Source organism: Myxine glutinosa, chromosome 4 (genome assembly GCF_964187855.1).
Source record: "Myxine glutinosa chromosome 4, kmMyxGlut1.1, whole genome shotgun sequence".
In the NCBI taxonomy this organism is placed as follows: domain Eukaryota; kingdom Metazoa; phylum Chordata; class Myxini; order Myxiniformes; family Myxinidae; genus Myxine; species Myxine glutinosa.
In genome coordinates this window covers 18117769-18140453 of record NC_136264.1, presented here as the reverse complement: position 1 = coordinate 18140453, position 22685 = coordinate 18117769, and the positions used below count along the sequence as shown (strand labels likewise).

The window sequence follows — 22685 nt, the reverse complement described above, 5'->3', positions numbered from 1 at the left end:
GAGTGCTACAGAGGGTGTAACGGGAGAGTGTGCGCGAGAAAGGTGTGTAACGGACGGGTGCATGAAGGGTGAGTGCGCTGTCAAGGGTGGAGGTGAGAGTAGTACGAGTGGCACGGAGCGTGAGTGGGAATGCACGCTGGAATTGGTAGTGAGGCACGTGGTAGGGTGTGCGAGTGAGAGCACACCTGTGATTGTCACAGAGGAGGTGACCGAGGAAGGGGCGCGAAGAGGTGTGTTGGTGAGGTGTGCGAGCGACGAATGTGTGCCAAAGTGTTCGGTGGTCAGGTGTGTGACCAAGGCTGTGAGTGGAATGAGTGTACCTGGGTGTGTTAGAGAAGGTATGACGAGGAGCATGGAAACGGCTGGATGTATGAGCAAGAAAGGGGTAGCGTATGCTTGTAAGCATGCAGGTGAAGCATCGACGGTAACCGGGTTAGAGGTTAGAACGACTTATAGCCGAATCGGGCCCTCGGTGCGCGTCGGGCAGCTTCGCATGCCGCGAGGACCAGCGGGGATCCGAACCACGGCGGTTTCGAAAGAACCGCCGTACGCGATCCACGCTGTGCCTCGCTTGGAACGGCCGCGTCCGGGCTCCACTAGGTGGAGCGGGCAGCCCGATAGGAAGGGTCGTCATGGCGACCACTTTCTATTGAGACGTGCCGGCAGGTCGAGATCGGGACATTGGATGGCTCCACGCCGAGGAGGTGCGTGGGATCTCGGCCCGGGTAAGCCCCCGTCCCTGCCACGAATGCGGGACGTATCCAGCCGCTGGCACAAAACAACCCGTATTCATTGCTCGGCTGTACGAAGCCGAGCTTTAGAAGGGAATTGGCGCACCGAGAGGATGTAATAAGTAGACGGGTGATGAGGTTAGTGTTTTGGACCGAAAATTAGAAGAAAAAAAACAAAATTTGATGATTGGCAAAGGGATTGGCAGTAATGATTGGCAGATGATGGGTAGTGATTGGCAAATTTTTGATTTGTTGAAATTTGATGTGCAAAATTGGTAGTGAGCGATGTGCCCGGTGGGTAAGGGTGGCATCCCTGCCACCCTTCCCGTAGGGGGGCAAATGCGCTATAGGTTATGGGGGGTATGGCAGTGAAAACTAGCCCGGGTGGGTTAGGATATATCGTGTGTAGGGATCTAGCGAAGCTGACATTAGGTAACGTTAAGGTTAGTTAGTGACTGACACCTGTAGTGGGGACGCAGGTAGATTAGTGTGGATTATAATGACGTGGGAGCGCAATAGTTTACAGGGACGACTGGGAAGCGCAAGTTTCAGAGGGGAGTAGTTAGATGAGATGATGCTGTGTGAGAACTGGACAGGTGTGTGGAGCAGTCTATGAGTAGTGAGTGTTGTGGATCAGCGCGAATGCGCTTGGGGAGAGAAGGGTGCAGGTGGCACCAGGTGTGAGAGCACAGGTGTGCAAGTACAGGTGTGTGGAATACATGGAGTATTGGAATGAGCGGTGTGGAGAGAGTTGGAGTAAGTGGTACGGAGTGGTGTGCATGGTGCGAAGGTGTGAATGGGGGAAGAGTGGACCCCCATCACGGATACCCGGGGCGGGTAGTGTAAGTGTTAGGTAGAGGGTATAGGTAAATTGTGGTTGGATATTGGCAATTGTGGTGCGGTTGCAGAATGGTATTGTGGATGGGTGCATTAGTGTGTGGAAATGGCTGGGCGTGTAGCCTGTTAGTGTGTGTAGTTGGTTTGGGCACTCCACCACTGTGAGGATGTCGGCCAGGTGAGGCCACAGGTGGGCTCTGGGAGCCGGTAGAGTTGTGGATGGGGCCCGAGGAGCCGGAGGACGGACCCGGGTAGCCCAGTGCCAGAGAGGGCACCGAGTGGGGAGAGCGCCAGAGGGCCTTCCCCAGGTAGATAGGTTAGGGTAAGGAGCAGGTAAGCTCGGAGGCAACTGCAGTGGTGGAGGTGTGCAGGTGGGTAGACCTGCTGGGAGAGCTACACGTCACAGCCCAGAAATTGTGCGAGGGCACCGGGAGATGAATCGGGGTGTGAGACCCCAAATTGAGAAGCACCACAGTTTGGGCAATGGGAATTGGTTTTTAGAACCCATAGTGTAAGTTGGCCAATGGTTTTGCAGGAGGAGGACCCCGGGTAATGTAAAGTTGTAAAGTCATTTCGGAAATAGTTAGGATTGCTGAACCTGTCGCACCATACGCAGCCACTTACCTGTGATGATGATGACTCCACACCTGTGTTCCTTTGTTCTGTGTTGCAGGAAGGGAGAATTGCTGTTTGGATTTGTGAGACGCATCACGACGTGGATGAGACATTGGGGTGATTCCATCTCTCCCTCCTTAGGAGGGACTGATGATGAATTGGTGATGGCAAATTTTGATGTTGAGTTGGAGATGGCAAATTTTGATGAGAGTTGGAAATGGCAAATTTGATTGGTTAGGAGGGAGAGAAGACGAATTTGGTTTATGGGAGGAACGGGGAAGACAGTAGGGACGTTTGTTGATTTGTAAAGTAGATGTTTATGGGTAGTGTTGTGTTTTGTGGATACAGTAAGGGGTAAGGGAGGGGCAATGTAGGTTACCTGGTGGGGGGGGGGGGCGTACGGTAGGAACGTACCTGTCTCACCTGGTTCCCATGTGCCCCCAGTGTGCATTACCTTGCATTGCGTGCACTTTTGCGCCCTTACCACCTTACTCAATTGTCTTCTTTTGTCTCCCACCTCCGAGGATCTGGCTTTGGGGCAGAGAGAGAGGAGAGAGAGGTGCTGGCTCCGCAGTTGTGGGCCTGTACTTTCGCTGCTTGCTGCCTGGATCGATACACCATATGGACCGCAATTTTTGTGGCCGCCCACCATGGACCGCAGTTCTTTTGCGGGCAAGCACCACCCGTGGATGGACCTCTGGGTCAACGTGGCACCTATGCCAGACAGGTGAACCACTTATAGTTGGCCCCCCTGACGGCCACAATTTAGAAATGGACGCGGTTGGCGCCTTTCTTTATTTTTAAAGAAGCCAGAAGGCCAAGTACACCACATGAAGGCAAGACCAGCGGCAGAACATCGGCCGGCTGCGACACCACCGGTGACTATGAACACTTTATTGGTGCACCGGATGGTGCTGACTGTACATGATGGGGTGGTGCTTTTGGTGCTTGGACGGGGTGCTCTGCACATTATTAAAGGCCGTAGGGCCACAGGGCACTCGTGGGTTGGTGTATCGATGCTGGCATGCGTGCTCTCTCTACGCATAACATCTGCATGTGTTCCTCCAAAAACAGGTCCTGGATCGTAGTGTAAATATCAGTGTAGTCTTGTATAAATGATGCTCCCTACCGGCTGTATGTTTAGTTTGAGGATTCTTTCCGCGATTCGGTTATCCTGTGGGTGTGCTTCTGTGAGGAGAAGGATGCAACGTCGCAGGGGGACATATTTACTCATTTGTGAACATCTGTAAAACTGTCGCACTCAGGGTTGAGTTAATAGTAGAGGGAACTACATCTGAGTGCCACACTAAAGTAGGTAAAAATTTATCGGGTCGGGACGCCCCGAGGTAGAGAAGGGTGCAATGTTGCGGATATGGGATTTGGCCTCCATCCATATCCGCTTGTAAATATTCCCCTATTTCCCCAATACTTCCCAACTATCCCCAATCCCCCATTCCCTAGTCCCATTTCCTGTAAACAACACTCTGTAGAACCGACCTTCCCCTATTTCCCCCATTAAATGTCGCATCCAGGTTCACCGCATCTCATGTAGACAACTTTCGGACATCTTGCTAGTTATTCTTAGTCTATGTCAGTTAAGGACTCGTTTCCATTAATTCTGACTCTTCGTTGCACCAGAATGTGATTGTATGGCACCATTAGTAAGTTTAGGACCTCCCAATACCTCCCCGCATCTCTTCCTAATGGAACAACAACACCAACAACAACAACAGCGGCGGCGGCGCGGCGGCGGCGCGGGGAGTGCGCGTCCTCACTCCGGCTTGGTTAGCCGCCATTGACCATGTGCTCCGACGGGGTTACCACGCAGGGGCTCGCCGTCAGCTCCTCGTCAAGGGCGGAGCCCGGTAACCCCCCCGCACCCAATAGGAGCGGCGGACCGATTCCATCTGGGGCGGAGCTAACGAGCCGAGGGCGTGTCACTCCCCGCTGAGCATGCGCAGAAAGGGGGAGGTGACGTCAGATGCGCCTCAGCTTGGAGAGAACAGGACGTCACCCCCGAGCGCTGCGATATACCTCCCCGCATCTCTGGACCGGACCGCGTTTGATTCTGCCCCTGAGCCAAGGTGCACCTTGAGCGATCGACTGCCTGCCCTTCCTTGCCATCAATCCCTGTGTAAGTCAGTCTTGTCCCGTTTGTCTGTGGTCTGTCGGGGCTAAGATAAGACTGTGTCTAAGTGCCCATCTTTCTGTGCTTTACCTCTGTCCGTGTAATCTACCCGTTTCTGCATCACCAATATTATATCCTCCTCCGGAGGTCTTGAGAACTGTACCCCTTGTGTCGTTGAATTTATCCCAGCCGTTGTGTCCTTTCCTTCATTGATTTAGCATAGCGCGACTTAGTCAACGTTCGAGTGGAATCGGGTAAACTGTGCGAACACGGCGGCCATTCCGCTCGGCCCATCATAACATCTTAATAAGTCGTGTCCGTAACAATATATATATGTATATATATATATATATATATATATATATATATATATATATTGTTGCGGATCTCCAAACGTCGGCCTTCCCCTTACCAAGGGGGGATTAATCCCCTTGTCTTTTTAAGAGCCGACGTGATCCGGGGCTATCTCGTTCTTTCCGGTCGGTGTTAAATAGGGTTGTAAGCCGAATTAGTCTTATTACCTAAGTACTAACACCGGCTGTGAAGCAAGGAAATAACCCCACCTGAACCACGGCTTCAGTGGACACGCCAAGCGATTAGCGAGCCGCCATTCGGGCCGTTAACGGGAACTAACCCGATTGGAGCGGTTGTGATCGTGCCACGCTTACCCAATTGAGAAGTCGCTAAGACGGTCGAATTAAGAGGAAAACAGGAAAAACAGGTAATTTATTACACTTTGTACATAATAAGCAATGCAATGCAAAGCGGAAAATAAGCAATGTACAGGGAAGAAGAAGAAGCAGATACAAAGGGCAGCCTTATACAGTCTTACTTATCCCTGGACACGGGCCCGCTCGCACTCAGACTCAGGCTCGGGCTCGGACTCACACGGGGTTTGTAGATGGTCGGGTTGAGGGTCCACCGATGGCGTCCACAGCTCGCTCCGGTCCCCGACTCGTACCACGAAGCAGATGGTGATGGTAGACGGCAGGCAAGATCGCCCGGTGTCGGTGGCGCGGATCGGACAATTATACTGGGGGGGATCGGTAAGCTGGCGATTATACTGGCGTACGTAATAGTTGTACCGGCGCCTTATACGCGCTCCCGGTATAGCTCGGTACAATGCGCCACTTCCCCAAGTCCTGTGCAAGGCGCCGCTCCGGCAATGCTTTCCCAATGGTGTCACCAAAGCCAAGCCAAGTCCCAGTTCTTTGCCACTGCCGTATGCACGCGAGTCCTTCTCATATATCGAGTGCCGTTCAGTCCTCTTGGTACACCGCAATTGTGCAAGTCCTCTCCCTTCTCATAACTCGAGCTCAGCGCTTTCCTGGGGTATCTGACTCAGCGCACGTCCTCCTCATAACTCAAGTCCTAGACTCGAGCGCCTGCCTCTCCATTCTCATAACTCTAGCTCAGCACTTTCCTGGGGTATCTGACTCAGCGCACGTCCTTCTCATAACTCAAGTCATAGACTCGAGTGCCTGCCTCTCCCTTCTCATAACTGAGGTGGGGGCCTCGCGCAAAGGGTTTTATTGCCACGCCCAGCGAACCCTCTGGAATCTCTAGCCACACCCTGTCAGGCGATGTCACCTCAGCCCTGATTGGTTGTTGGGGTCTTACCGGCTCCGCCCTTGATGGCTGCCTGACGTGGCCACACCCCCACCCTTGCGCTCCGCCCCCTTTTCTGGCCTTACCTCGTCGCATTTGGGCTGGTTTCAGCATCCTAATGCAAGAGGCAATGGGGTGCAGACAGGATGGGCGCAATAGGGCATGGGGTGCAGACTGGATAGTGCGCAATGGAGTCGATTGGAGGGAGGGCTGCAGAATTAACGGGGCCTACTCTTATTTGTTTTACACAACGCAGATGATAACTATTGGAAATGGCCCTATCTCACATATACTAAAAAATAACTAACATTCTAAGGTGACCTACGTGTTGGATGTGGCCTAACTATGGGGTGCAACCATTAACCTTTAATGATGTTACCTGTGTGGGTTCTCAAAACCGCAACAATATATATATATATATATATATATATATATATATATATATATATATATATATAGTTACGTGCTCCTCCCCAAACCCCGGCAATGGTGTACCTCCGAGCCCGGAAAGGAGTCACGGCAGAAAGATGTGTTATAATGTGTGTCAATGACCAATGGTGAAACCACACCAACCAATTGTTACCAAAAACAAGTATTGTATTAAGGTCACACAAGTACAACAGCACAAGTACAATATGTTTCAATTGTACCACAAAAATACCATATAATTCCTATGATGGTACCATCAGTTTCTTATTCAATAACTCACTGTGCTCCAAGTGAGCGAAAAGAACATTCCCAAAGTCACTGTCCCGGCACCAAGCCAAAGTCAATCCACGCTCCGGTGATCGCAAGAAAAATGTCGAATCAAGACCAGAATCCAAGTCGGCTGACAGTCAACGCTGCCAAAGAGGCGCAAAGGTGCACCCAAAAGGCGACTGGGAAATCACACCTTCGGATATGAACGTTCAGCGCCTCCCAAACGGAGAACCACAAATTCCCAATCGAAATCCACGTTACACGCGCAAACCAGACTAACGGCTGGGTGCGGTGAAATGGCTGGAGCGAGGTGAAAAGGCTGGAGCGAGGCAAAATGGCGGGCGGGCCTATACTGGAGGCGTACATGCTCTCCAACGATTCTCTTCGGAATCAACCGCAAAACCCGACACGCAGGTTTATCTGTCACAGCGATAACCACTCTGTCACAGGAATCCCTTTCCCAGGAAACCCAAAGTTCGCTCGTGACCCACGTTCGCCAGCGTTTCCTCGAGACCTCAAAGCAGCTCGGCTTTTCTTCCCGACCTCACTTGCTCCGCCTTTTTTTTCTTCCTCCTCTTCTTCTTCCGGTTTCTCCCGATCCAGTTTCCGGTTTCCTTTAAAACACTAATCTCCATTTCACTTAAACGATAACAATAATAGTACATGGAACCAAAAATGCTTACAGTGGATGAAAACCACAACGACGGAAGTGACGAATCCGTGACTATATATATATATATATATATATATATATATATATATATATATATATATATATATATATATATATATATACACACATATACCAGTCAAAAGGTCACTACCGGTCAAAAGTTTTAGAACACCTCAATTTTTCCAGTTTTTATTGAAATTTACGCAGTTTAATGTCCAGTGATTAACCTGAAATGGTACAAAGGTAAGCATTAAACTGCTCGAGGTTTTAAAAAAAGTTTAGGTTAGCAAAAATGGGAAAATAATGTAAATTGCACAGTTATATTGTAAAAAAAAAAGGCCTTCTTCAGGGAACAAGTAATGGGTTAACAACTTACAGCTGTTCTGCAGCAATGTAAGTAAATTAAGCCTTGAAAGTTGACACAAACAATTCCTGCAGCTGTCCCAACCTCTGCTGACTACTTGATTGCAAACCCCCTGTCTGTATAATGCAGTATTGGAACAGACTCTTATTACACCCTCTGAAGCATTATTTGGACAATATTGCACTGCAGGAAGTAGTATATTGGAAACTGGAGGAAACTCTGAGAGGAAGAGGTCTGGCAGACCCAATGCCACAACAGAATCGGAAGACAAGTTTCTGAGAGTCAACAGCTTGCGTGATAGGCGGCTCACAGGACAACAGCTTCAAGCACAGCTTAACACTGGTCGAAGTAAGCAAGTCTCAGTTTCAACTGTGAAGAGAAGACTTCGAGCTGCAGGTTTGACAGGTCGAGTGGCAGTAAGAAAGCAATTGCTAAGATGGCAAAATAAGAAAAAGAGGCTTACCTAGGCCATGAAGCACCGCCAGTGGACTACTGAAGACTGGAAGAAGGTCTTATGGACCGATGAATCAAAATTTGAAATCTTTGGTTCATCACGCAGGGTTTTTGTACGCCGTCGAGTAGGTGAAAGGATGGTTCCTCAGTGTGTGACACCAACTGTCAAACATGGAGGAGGAAGCGTGATGGTCTGGGGCTCTTTTGCTGGATCCAGAGTTGGCGACTTCTACAGAGTGCCTGGCACCCTGAACCAAAAGGGCTACCAGTCCTACCACAGCATTTTGCTGCGCCATGTTATACCCTCTGGTATACGCCTAGTTGGTCAGGGGTTCATCCTACAGCAAGATAATGACCCTAAACACACCTGCAGGCTTTGTCAAATCTACCTTCGAGGAAAAGAACAAGACAGTAGACTTCAAATCATGGAATGGCCAGCACCGTCTCCAGACTTAAAACCCATCGATCTGGTTTGGGATGAACTGGACAGAAGGGTGAAAGCAAAGCAACCTACAAGTGCAACACCTTTGTGGGAACTTCTGCAACAGTGTTGGGAAGAATTTCCCGAACAATATTTGATTTCCATTGTAGAAATAATGCCACGAGTGTGTTCGGCGGTTGTAAAACTGGAAAAATTGAGGTGTTCTAAAACTTTTAACCGGTAGTGTACACACACACACACACACACACACACACACACACACACACACACACACACACACACACACACACACACACACACACGGTCCAGACTCGTGGAAGAGCTCGGACACAGACCACATCAGGACACAACATAAAGGAAACAGCAGGAGAAAGGGGAAGTGTCAATAGCAGGGCAGGGGAAGAAGGTAGATGGACAAGCAAGGGATGCAGGTGACGATGGGGCGTAGGGAATAACACAAGGTGTGGACAAGATGTATACATAAGTAAAATTTTGATCGGGGTGGGGTGGTTTAATGGATGTAGAAAATATCATGGTTTTAGATAGGGAATGTGTTGAAGACAGCTGTGTTGAAGAGCCAGAGGGAAAAAAATGGATCCAAGAGGATTGCATTAGGTTTTAAATGATAACGGTGTAGCGACCCATGGGTCCCCCAAGCGAGACCTGCATCAGAATCTCCTTGCTCCAGCCGGTGACGTCACCGGCGGGGAACCACGGCGCCAGAGAGGCTGGTCACGTGACCACCAAAGCGTGCCGCGCGTGCGGGTATAATCAGCTACACCTGTTGATCACGTGACCACCGAAGCACGCCTCGCCTGAGAGGCGTGGCTTTCGGTTTCGGTTTCTGGTTGTGCTTTATAAGGCAGCCCGATAAACGGGCTTTTTACAGAGTTTCAGTGTTCCCGAGTTGGTTTTACGAATAAATATCTTCTCGGACGAGTTTGTGCCTTGCCATCCTTTTGTCCGTATCATGCTGGAGCCCGGACTCCTTCGACGGGTTCTTTATCCAGTACAGTGTTTCAAACGCAAAGTGCGAAGGCTTTACGGGGAATAGAGGTTTGGGAGCGAAAAGGTGAGGAATGGGAACGGACGATAGGTGGATGGATTGATGGACCGAAAGATGGATTGAAAGATTGAAAGTGGGGGAATTACATGAAGGGGAAAATCCAAGCTAAACGCACACAACACATTTCCTCCATCCCCTGTACAACAGGCAGGGATCTGTCTAACACACATATTCATGAAATAACCACAGTGGGGGTATGGAAGGGGATAAGCAGACAGGACAATGCCAGGTAGCTGAAGGTGAAGCAAACAGGGCTTTAGGTGATATTGTAGGGGGATAAATTACAAATCAAAAGAGGTGGTTTTAACATTGTATCGGAATTCAGTGAGGGCCCCATCGAGAATATTGCGTACAGTTTTGGTGACCACAACTCAGGAAGGGCATAGCTACCATCAAGAGGGTTCAGTGCAAGGCTGTTCGATTAATTTTGGGCCTAGCTAGACTCATCCATGAGGAGCGGCTAAAGGAGAAACGGCTTCATACATTGGAAAGGAGGCGGTTACGAGGGGATATGATAGAAATGTTTAAGACAATGAAGAGTATAGACAAAATAAGTGCAGAATAAGTCTTTAGCACAACAGACAGTGATAGAACAAGGGGCCATAGCCTGATAGTAAAGAAGAGGTGAGTTAATACGGTAGTAAGGCAGGGTCTTTCACTCAGAGTAGTTAATGCATGGAATGGTCTGCCTGGACCGATCAGGTAGTGGCAGCAGGAACAGTAGATAAGTTTAAATTGGAACGAGCTGGGTAATCCAATCAAAATCGGGTTACTTAGACTTGAGTAAACCATCAAGAAGATTGATATTTAAAGCTGCGGAATAAATTAACGGCAATGATGGGCCAAATGGCCTCAATTCCTTGTTTGCGGTTAGTTTCTTGATTTTCAGATGTGCAAACACATACAGAGAATTTCCTTCCGGAGGTCGGAGGTGGCTGGGGGAGTGGGCGAGTGGGCTCGTTTGCAAAATTTGGAGGGGGTTGGTCAAGGGGTGTGGAATTGCATAGAAATCAAAGAAAAGTCTTCATACTGACACAAACACACAAACACACACGTCTATATCGATTAGATATGTACTTATAAACATGCTGAATTAGACATGCGGAATGGAGAAGGTGGATCAGACTCGGCGACGGTTGCTCGAGTGAGATGTGCATGGAAGAAGTTTCGGGAACTGAGTGGCGTGCTGATGATGAGGGGAGTGTCGTTGAAGCTGAAGGGAAAGGTGTATGCTGCATGTGTGAGAAGTGTTATGATTTATGGGAGCGAGACATGGGTCATGAACGTAGAGCAGCAACGAAGGCTGGAAAGGGTGGAAATGCGAATGGTTCGACGGATGTGCGGAGTATCGTTGAGAGAGAGGAAGACAAATGATGAATTGCGAAAGATGATGGGAATAGAGCCTGTGATTGATGCTGTGAAGAGGAACAGGTTGAGATGGTTTGGTCATGTGTTGAGGAAGGATGAAAGTGACTGGTTGGGAAGAGTGATGGAAATGAATGTAGAAGGAAGTAGAAGACGGGGAAGACCGAGAAAGACTTGGCTAAAGATGGTGGAAGAAGAAATGCGGGCAAGGGGATTAACAAGGAGAGATGCAGAAAATAGGGCAAGATGGAGAAGATTGTCATGGGGACCGCAAGGCTAACCCCCGCTCTAGCAGGGAAAATGGCCTTAAAATGCATGTTGTTGTTGTTGTTGTTGTTGTTGTTGTTGTTTATCTCAGAGAGATCCACATTAGCCATCTCAGCATCTGCATCTCCATTCTCTGCTCTTCCTTTTTCAACACCCAAGTTTGCACTCCATGCACAGCTCGTTGGTTATAAGACAATTTGACTTTGGAAATCTTCATCCTCAGCTTAACGAGAATCTTTCGATCACAGATACTTTCATCTTTCAAATCTCTATCTCTGCCGTTAAAGGTAAAACCCAGGTACATGTTGTTGTTTTTTCCACCTGCTTTAACTTCATCCCTGCCTCATTGCGAATATCCACCTCCTCCTTCCTTTTCCCTTTTGCTTGCTCATCATAAAGAATCAGGGATGTAAATGCAAAAGTTGTCCAATTTTGAATCTTTCTAACAAAATGAGCACCACACCAACACACACCACCTGCCTAAATGTTCCTACCAATACCTGTCCTCCATACTGACAATCCACTTTGGTGGCCATTATCTCAATCCTTCCAACATTCATTTATCTGATTTCTTCCAAACACATTTGACGATTGCTTTTTTTTTTTTACCTTGATGACGATTTCTGGCAAGCTGACCCACATGTGGACTACTTCGAGCCCATGGCTGGCAGGATGGCCTGAAGGTACGCACTCACCTCTTTCTGTCACCTAGCCTCTGTTAGAATCTCAGGCCAGCTCTGAACTGTCATCTTGGTGTTTCACAGGCATTACAACGAACTAATGTGTGCCGTTTCTCAGATGGACATAAAACTGGGCGTCCCGTGTGCCGGCACTAGTTGGTGGATGTCAAAAATCCCATCGTGCCCTTTGTGAAGTGTGGGCCATTTATCGCAGGCAACCGAAGAATGTACTTACTAATTCTTGCCAGGACAGTGAGTAGCTGTCATCGGCTGCTCTTCTTGGGGCTCCTTGAAAGTTAAAACAAGATTACACTGGTTACCATCTCCTTGAAGCCAGATTACACTGGTTACCATCTCCTTGAAGCCAGATTACACTAATTACCATCTCCTTGAAACCAGGTAACATTGCTTGCCATCTGCTTGAAACCAGGTTACACTAGTTACCATCTCCTTGAAGCCAGATTACACTAGTTACCATCTCCTTGAAACCAGGTAACATTGCTTGCCATCTCCTTGAAACCAGGTTACACTAGTTACCATCTCCTTGAAACCAGATTACACTGCTTGCCATCTCCTTGAAACCAGGTTACACTAGTTACCATCTCCTTGAAACCAGGTAACATTGCTTGCCATCTCCTTGAAACCAGGTTACACTAGTTACCATCTCCTTGAAACCAGGTAACATTGCTTGCCATCTCCTTGAAACCAGGTTACACTAGTTACCATCTCCTTGAAACCAGGTAACATTGCTTGCCATCTCCTTGAAACCAGGTTACACTAGTTACCATCTCCTTGAAACCAGATTACACTGCTTGCCATCTCCTTGAAACCAGGTTACACTAGTTACCATCTCCTTGAAGCCAGATTACACTAGTTACCATCTCCTTGAAACCAGATTACACTGCTTGCCATCTCCATGAAACCAGGTTACACTAGTTACCATCTCCTTGAAACCAGATTACACTGCTTGCCATCTCCATGAAACCAGGTTACACTAGTTACCATCTCCTTGAAACCAGGTGACACTAGTTACCATCTCCTTGAAGCCAGGTTACATTGGTTGTGTGGTTGTTGCTCAGGCAGAAACTTCTGCACTTTAAGTGGTGCACATGTTCTTCAGACAGAAGTCCCCTATTTTATATTCGTCTAAGCCCCCCCCCCTCCCCCCCCTCTCTCATATTACCTTAGCTCTGTTATTCCCTTTTATCGGGCAGCTTTGCCAACACAGACCAACTCCATCACCTTTCGCGTATCACCTTTTCCGGTATCTTGAAATTGAAATATGCGTCCACTTCCGGTTTTCCGGTCCGGTCGTGAGAGGACGCTGGCGTCGTTTGCTCGCCGCTTCTCTGACTGGACCATTGTCCGTGTCTTGCTTTCCTGGTGGTCGTGGCGGATTTATGGCCATTGAGTCTTCCTCTGCGCGGTCCCGGCTCTGCTCTGCTGCTCCGGGCTTCACCTGCTCGGCTCCATCGCTGTTTCCTCGGGCCCACTCCCGTTGGTTGTGTCGATTGTTTCGCCTCCTCACCCTTGGCCGCGTGCTCGCTTTGCCTTCGCTCCTGCTGGCATGGCTCTGCGGTACTCTGCCGCAAGGCTTCTCCTGCTTAAAACCCGCTCCACCCCATCATGCATCTCTGCAATCAGATCGAATGGACTCCTGCGTCGACCCAGGTACATTCACCGTGGCTCCGGTCGTAAGTTTGTTTATTTACAATCAGGTCACTCCATCCCCATCCTCTGGTCGGCTCAGCGCACTCCCACTCATCGTCCCAACACACCTGGTCACAACAACGCACAAAATCGCACCTCCTGTCTGCGAACCCTGGCCAAATCACCTGGATTCATACCCGCCGTACAAAACAACATCAAGCTCACCCTGTTCAATACCCGGTCCCTCAACAACAAATGCCTCATCCTGAACGACTACATCCTGGAAAATAAACTGGACTTTCTCTGTCTCACTGAGACCTGGCAACAACCACTGGACTACTACACGCTCAACCTCACCACACCCAATGGATATTCTTACATCAATAAACCACGCTCGGAGGGCCGAGGTGGTGGAATTGCCGTTATTCACCGACAAGACATCAAGACCAACCTCATCTCCATCTCATCTGCTCCATCATTTGAACACCTGGCTTTTAAACTCTCTGGTCACACACAGTCAGTCATGGCTGTTGTCTACCGCCCTCCCAAACCACACCCATCATTCCTGTCTGACTTCTCCTACTTTCTGACCCAGCTATGTTCCCTCTCCCCCTCAATCCTCCTCCTTGGTGATTTCAATATCCACATGGACTCCACTGACTCCACGCTAACCACTGACTTCACTGATTTACTCACCTGCTTTAACCTCACTCAACATGTCAACTTTCCTACCCATAACCGTGGTCACATTTTGGACCTTGTCTGCTCTACTGGACTAATTTTGCACCATCTCTCTGGCTCCGACCTCACTCTCTCTGACCACCTAGCCATCACTCTGACCATCAACATCCCCACCCCAGCACCAAGGCATTATCGCACTATCAACTTCCGTAAGCTAAACGCTTTTTCACCTGCCTCATTCTCATCGACCCTCTCTGAAAAAATGTCCACTTCTCCCTTCGTTGACCTCCACACCCCTTCTGACCTCACTGACTACTACAACCACACTCTCTCTTCCTGCCTTGACCAAATTGCGCCTATAAAAACCAAAACAGTTTCTTTCACCCATTCTGCTCCCTGGTTTACCCCTGAGCTCCGCCTAATGAAAACTCGTGCTCGCCAACTTGAAAGACTCCGCAATAAAACAGGTCTCACAGTTCACTCCCAGGCCTACAAGGACCACATACAACACTATAAAGATGCCCTCTCCCGCGCCCGCTCCGCCTACTACTCTCAAATTATCCACTCTGGCTCCGGAAACCCAAAAGCACTCTTCTCTACAATAAACAAACTCCTCAGCCCCCTGAACACCACCACCCAGTCATTCACAATAGACAACTGCATCTCCTTCCTTTCATTCTTCCAACGCAAAATTGAAAACATCTACAACAGCTTGACCACCGCCGCACCCGCTCCCCCTCAAACCACCTGCCCCCCCCTTATCCTGCCATCCCCTGTCTCAATTCTCCCCAGTCTCCCCTACTGACCTCTCTGAACTCCTCATCGGAATGAAAACTGCCACCTGCACTCTTGACCCCATCCCCTCCAGCTTTGTCAAGGCCTCCCTTCCTGCTCTTTCTCCACTTATCATTGCAACAATAAACTCCTCCCTGTCTACAGGCATCGTCCCACCATCCCTCAAAATTGCTGCTGTTACCCCCATTCTGAAAAAACCTGGACTAAACCCTGACACCCTAAATAACTTCAGACCCATCTCCAACCTACCCTTTCTGTCAAAGGTTTTGGAACGCGCTGTAGCCACTCAACTCAAGCATCACCTCTCTGCCAATAACCTGTATGAAACATTCCAATCCGGATTCCGGTCCAACCACAGTACTGAAACTGCTCTCCTCAAAATCACCAACGACCTTCTCCTCTCCTCTGATGCTGGCAACCTCAACATTCTCATCCTCCTCGACCTCAGCGCTGCCTTTGACACCATCGATCACACCATCCTCCTCACCCGACTTGAAACCACCTTTAACATTACCGGCACTGCCCTCTCTTGGATTAAATCATACCTCTCTGACAGACGTCAGTTCATCTCCATCAATAACTGCAAATCCCCCACTGCTCCCCTCCCCCAAGGTGTCCCCCAAGGTTCAGTTCTTGGCCCCCTCCTCTTTATCCTTTACCTGTCCCCCCTCGGTCACTTAATCCGCCGTCATGGTCTCCAATTCCACTGCTTCGCCGATGACATCCAGCTTTTCATCTCCACCAAGTCCATCTCCACCGCCACCCACTCTATCCTGACAAACTGCATCACTGAAATAAAATCCTGGCTTCAAATCAACTTCCTCAAACTTAACTGTGATAAATCTGAAATAATCATCATTGGCCCAAAAACGCTCACCAAGTCCACCCATAACTTTGCCCTCAACATCGACGGTTTCCCAGTGTCCACCTCCCCTCACATCCGGAATCTTGGCATCATCTTTGACCAAACCCTCTCCTTCGACAAATACACTAAACAGATCACAAAGACAGCCTTCTTCCACCTGAAAAACATCGCCCGTCTCCGTCCATCCCTCTCCTCTGTGGCTGCAGAAACCCTCATCCACGCCTTCATCACTTCCCGTCTGGACTACTGCAATAGCCTCCTTTATGGTTCACCCTCAACAATCACCAATAAACTCCAATACATTCAGAACTCCGCTGCCCGTCTACTCACCCATTCCCGGACCCGTGACCACATCACCCCCGTCCTTTACAAGCTTCACTGGCTCCCCATCTCCCAGAGAATCCAGTACAAAATCCTCCTCTTGACCTACAAAGCCCTCCATAACCTGGCCCCATCCTACCTGGCTGACCTCCTCTCCAGACACACTCCCACCCGCAACCTCCGCTCTGCTGGTACCAACCTCCTGACCCCCCCCCCCATCCGGACCAAATTTAGATCCTGGGGGGACAGGGCCTTCTCCATCGCTGCTCCCACCCTCTGGAACTCGCTACCTCACACCATCAGAGACTCCTCCTCACTCACCACATTCAAAACATCACTCAAGACCCACCTGTTCAACACTGCATTCAACATTTAACCCACAGCATCTAACCCCTGACTATCTCCTCTCCTTCTCCCTCCTTTGTGCTTTGAATATTTCCCTATTGATTCTTCTTTTTTTGCAATTGTCTTTATGTTTTGCTATGCATTATGTTTTGCACTCTGTCAAAGCGTCTTTGGGCTTCCTGAAAAGCGCTATATAAAATAAATGCATTATTATTATTATTATCTTAAAATCTCAGTTCCCCATAATCTTCTCTTTTCATCTTAACCTTCAGTTAGTACGAGGCGAATGAATAAAATTATAAAGCTGATAAAATATCAACATTAAAACAAAAATTGAAAAACAAATCATTCAAACTGAGGATGAAGTCACGATGACGCGGGAGCGTGGTTGCTATGACGACGGGGCCCACACCACGGCTCGCACAGCTGAAGTACGAAGTTAACATCAAATTGTGTTTTTATAAAAGCACAAGTTGCGTTTATTATTTGAATAACTCGGCCGTTTACGTTCATCCGTAACACCACAAGCAATTCGATGTTATTGTTATTAAAAACGCGACGCGGTCCATTTTCCTTTGTGGAGGAAACGCGTCCGGTCAGTTTAAGGCAAAATGCTGCGAAGAATTTCGCGATTATAAACACTCACCATTGGTCCTTCTCTCCGTCTTGTCCTTTTTCAATCCACGCTTGCGATACTTTCATGACTACTACACCATTTGGATGTAATAACTCCTTCCGTTAACTTCCTCTCACGCCTGTCCACGTGACCGGCGTGCGCGTGACGTCACGTTGGCGATTTCGTCACGTGGTGTGGTGGTGCTCCTGTGCGGTTTGCGATTTTAACGGATTGAGAATGATATTAATATGATTAGGTGTAGTGTTTGGTGTTGTGACGACCGGGATTCTAACCGCCGACTTCCCACACTCAGTGGACGCTCGAACCATCAAAAGGACAACAATGGCGTCTCGACTCCAGAGGCCTAGTCTAGTCCGAACGTATAAATAAAGGATGTCGCACTTTAATGCTGAAAAAGATGCGAAATGCTGCGTTTAAATACGATTGCCTCAAGTTCAACATAATTTATTGTCCATGTTATAAAACAGAAATTTGACACCAAAACCAACAAATGGCAATCCAATCACCAAATACCTTGGGAATGATGACGTCATGGCTTCAGAACAGGCTGCACATCCACAGAAGTCCCACACATAATATATCAAATCCTTGCTCTTGGATAATCATTGGACATGTGGATTACATTTGGCACAAATGTCCCAAAATCATCAATTCGTCCCCCCAAAGCCTCAACCTTCCCCTTCCCACGCTTTCCAATCTTTACTCGCACTCATCAGATCAAACAGACATTCCCACGTCAAAACAGCAGATATTTAACATCCTATTTAACATCAACCCCATTCTGGTGAAACACCCAAACTCCACAATCACTGCGCACCTCCACTCATCAATTCGTCCCACCAAAGTCCTCAATCCACCCCCCAAAGCCTCAACCTCCCCCTTCCCACGCTTTCCCATCTTTACTCGCACTCATAAGATCAAACAGACATTCCCACGTCAAAACAGCAGATATTTAACATCCGATTTAACATCAACCCCATTCTGGTGAAACACCCAAACTCCACAATCACTGCGCACCTCCACTCATCAATTCGTCCCACCAAAGTCCTCAATCCACCCCCCAAAGCCTCAACCTCCCCCTTCCCACACTTTCCCATCTTTACTCGCACTCATAAGATCAAACAGACATTCCCACGTCAAAACAGCAGATATTTAACATCCGATTTAACATCAACCCCATTCTGGTGAAACACCCAAACTCCACAATCACTGCGCACCTCCACTCATCAATTCGTCCCACCAAAGTCCTCAATCCACCCCCCAAAGCCTCAACCTCCCCCTTCCCACGCTTTCCCATCTTTACTCGCACTCATAAGATCAAACAGACATTCCCACGTCAAAACAGCAGATATTTAACATCCGATTTAACATCAACCCCATTCTGGTGAAACACCCAAACTCCACAATCACTGAGCACCTCCACTCATCAATTCGTCCTTTTTAACACCTGTGGAAACAATTTCCACACTCTCTTATATCTTATTAGTCCCTCCAGGTCTTCAAGGCAGTTGTTGACCACCATCTCAGATCATTCCCAATCCAAAACCATGATCTTTTCTACTGCCGTTAACCCCTCACCCCAACTTCCAATTTTTATCTCCGCCACCGAAGGTGGATGGAGGCTATGCTTGGACCCCTGTCTGACCGTTTGTCTGTCTGTGAACAAAATATCTCAAAAAGTTGTGGACGGATTCGGACGAAATTTGGCAGAGAGGTAGAATAAGTGATAAGGACGAATTGATTAGATTTTGGTGAAGATTTTAAAGACAATTTTTAAGTGATTCTTCACCATTGGGAGATAGCGCCAAAAACGATACATAGCAGGATATCTCGAAAGGTTATGGATGGACTTGGACGAAACCTGGTGGACAGGTTATGTCTATGACAAGGAAAAATCGATTAAACTTTGGTGAAGATCTGAATATGGATTCGGATATGAGAGTTATTTAACTTTTTAAAGTGATTCTTCACCATTGAGAGATGGGGCTAAAACCAACATACAGCAGGCTATCTCAAAAAGTTATGGATGGACTAATTGGACGAACCTTGGAGGACAGGTTGTGTGCGTGACGAGGAAGAATCGATTCAATTTTGGTGAAGATCTGGATCCGGCTAGTAGAATTTTTAAAGTGATTCTTCACCATTGGGAGATATGGCCAAAAACGATACAAAGCAGGATATCTCAAAAAGTTGCATGCTCCCCGACCCAATTCCTCCCCACAGCCATTTTTTGTCCAAGTCCGACTCTATTTTGTCCTTCAAACCTTGCTATTGGTGTTTCCTGGCCCTCTCTACTATTGCATACTGATGTGTTTGGTATTCTTGCTCTTCCACGAGCCTTAAACTTGGAAACCAAAAACTTTAAATAAAAAAAATAAAGAGTAAAATAAATAACAAGGAACTTTGACATAGGAGTAGGCCATTTGGCCCAATTTGTCTGTGCTACACCAAAACACCAGAAGAAACAAGTATTCTGAATATTGCGCTGCAATACATGTTCCCGACCAAAGTTCAAAGTGCCATAACTTTGTCAAAAATGATCGAATATGCAAATTTATGCACGGTTGATGCTGGTTTTCAAACTTGATCTGCGTTATAGTCTGGCAGCTAAGCTAAATATAGCATAACAATTGTGCATTTTGTGAGGAAAGCACCAAATTTGGCACACTAGTAGACTATCATATTATGAAAAGATCTGGATATTGGGCCATCTCAGATTCAGAGATTTGATTTTTGCAAGATTTGCAGATTTTGCAGATTTGCAAGCTGAGATTGCAACGCCAGCGACGGCCGACTCCTTCCTGCGAGCTGCCCACGTGTCACCCGCACAAGAAGAGCTCATCAAATCACTGCAGCGGCACTGCACATCCTGCAACACCGTGCGTATGAACGCCACTGTATGACATATGCTGATGATGCAGAAGACCTGCCTGAGTTCGAAGACAGGTGTCACCAGAGAGAAGACATTCCCAACTTTCAGTACTGGGCAACTGTGCTGGAACTAGAGATGTTGGTACTGGTCTACGTGCGTTCTCTGCGGCAGGCTTCATTCACGATGTACCTTGATGCCCTGACGGAACTGGTCCCATGGTTCCATGCCTTAGACCACACACACGATGCCAGGTGGGTCCCTGTTCACCTGAGGGACATGGTTGCACTCCCAATGAAGCACCCAGATGTAGCCAGAGAATTCAGGGCTGGCAACTTTACTGTACAGAAGACGAAGAAGGTGTTCTCTTCGATCCCAATCGAATCGAAATCTTGCAAAAATCAAATCTCTGAATCTGAGATGGCCCAATATCCAGATCTTTTCATAATGATAGTCTACTAGTGTGCCAAATTTGGTGCTTTCCTCACAAAATGCACAATTGTTATGCTAGGTTGCCCCACTATTATGCCGAGACACATGTGTGTACAAAATTTTGTTGAAATCAGCCAATGTTTGGTGCAGTTATCGTACGGAAACCAAACTGTGACAGACGAACAGACGGATCTAATTAAATATGCAAATTTATGCACGGTTGATGCTGGTTTTCAAACTTGATCTGCGTTATGCTGAGACACACGTGTATACAAAACTTTGTTAAAATCAGCCAATGTTTGGTGGAGTTATCGCACGAAACCAAAGTGTGACAGACGAACCTCATTAAATATGCAAATTTATGCACGGTTGAATGTGGGCGCGGATGATGTGAGACCGGGTTATCCTGACCAGGTTATCCTGACCAGGTTATCCGCGGACCGTGGAAGCTAGGCTACTTCTGACGCGTACTGTGTATACTGCTCAGAGGGCGGAGTATCAGATACATATTTAAAGAAGTATTCACGCAGATTATACGCACAGAAGCATATGGTAAAGTGACACTCCAACCTCCCGAGATGTATTGTTGATTTATTGGTAAACTATGTGAATTCAATGTATTCTTGCCTGATATGAAGAATTGTGTCAATGGAAACAAAATTCAGTGAAAACGTTTTTGACTTGATGCTTATTCTAGGAAAGCATTTTAAAGAACAGTCCACGATTACAGCATATTGTACACAAGGAATATTAACAGCTTTGACTTACCGCACTCCAAATTATCGTCCGGAAAACTGTTGGGGAAATTACCAGGGGTTATTTACCCACAGGTTCTGAATCGTTCCCAATCACTAATTACCTCAGGACGGGCTCACCTGTGATTCGCACTCGAGACTTCGATTTATACACCTCGCAGACAGGTCAGCAGAAGCATGAGAAAATACGTTGTTTTTCAAGATCAATGATCGATGTGTATTTCTGTTGCTCGGCTTGGCTCCGCCCCTCCTGAAAGAGCACGCTGTCACGCTTTTGACGTTCGCGAGACGAGGCTGAGGGCACGCGTTGCGGCTTGAGGAGAACTCCAGAATAAACAAAGTGCCATAACTTTGTCAAAAATGATCGAATATGCAAATTTATGCACGGTTGATGCTGGTTTTCAAACTTGATCTGAGGTATGCTGAGACACATGCGTGTCACGCCTCGCCTCGTTGATAAGCCCGCAAGGTCGCTCCGTGCAGCGGCCTGGACGTATTGCACTGTGTGAATTATATAAATTATTACCAACTCTAGGTCTGAGGTACTGGCGATTCAAGAGATATCCATTTTTTTTTTTTTTTTTTTCGTTCAATTAACGATATCTGCCAAACCACGTGCCCTATCGCAAATTCCAAAAGGACATTATAGTAGATTGACATGCTGAACAGATTTGTGAAGTTTCCCCTCGATTGGATCAAAAAGAGGGAGGAGCTCGGTTTTAAAGGTTCATGCTTAAAAACGTCATAACTCTGAAACCATGTGATGCATGACGTCATTCTCGCTGACTTCTTTGTTCGTCATGGGTATGCGATTCTGCCTGCAAAGTTTGGCCTCGATCTGTTCAGCCGTTGCAGAGAAAAAGGGGTTTTCGTGTTTTCACGAAAAACAATATGGCGGCCGAACCACGTGACCTGTGACGTCATAATTACCATTAAAATATTCTACAGACCGAGTCCCCCCTACGGTTAAAATTTGATCTCAATCGGTCCTATTATTGCAGAGAAATTGGTTTTTAAAGGAAATTAAAACTTAAAATGGCACTGAGTTAAGGATCATCAGAATTATCAGAATTCCCAAAGTTCAAAGTGCCATAACTTTGTCAAAAATGATCGAAACGTCGTGAAGTTCGAACTCGATCTGTAACTTATCATGTGGAAACCACGTGCCAAGTTTGAAATCATTCGCATTAAGCGTTTAGAAAAAAAGTCCGGAAAACTGTTCTTTGCGTGACGGACTGACGGACGGCGGGACGGCGTGCAAACCTATAGTCCCCTCCGGTGTACACCGGTAGGGGACTAATAAATCAGTCAAGTGACAGAGTTAATTTCAATGGGGGATAGGGGAGGTGTTACAAATACGAATAAAACTAATGTTTAAATGACAAATGCATATTTTTGTTACTGTAA

At 47.5% G+C, this 22685-nt stretch overlaps 1 protein-coding gene across 2 annotated transcripts in view; it reads right to left on the bottom strand.

The window, feature by feature from the left end:
- IFT122 (intraflagellar transport 122) overlaps positions 1-17359 on the bottom strand; it is a 162435-nt gene extending 145076 nt beyond the window's left edge. The window contains exon 1 of one of the 2 annotated variants that reach the window (XM_068111973.2): positions 17232-17359. In XM_068111973.2, the coding sequence (XP_067968074.2) occupies positions 17232-17287 (56 nt within the window). In that variant the 5' untranslated portion in view covers positions 17288-17359. The remainder of the gene's footprint in view (positions 1-17231) is intronic. The other variant, XM_068111972.2, reaches the window with a different exon arrangement.
- Between the last annotated feature and the right edge of the window lie 5326 nt (positions 17360-22685).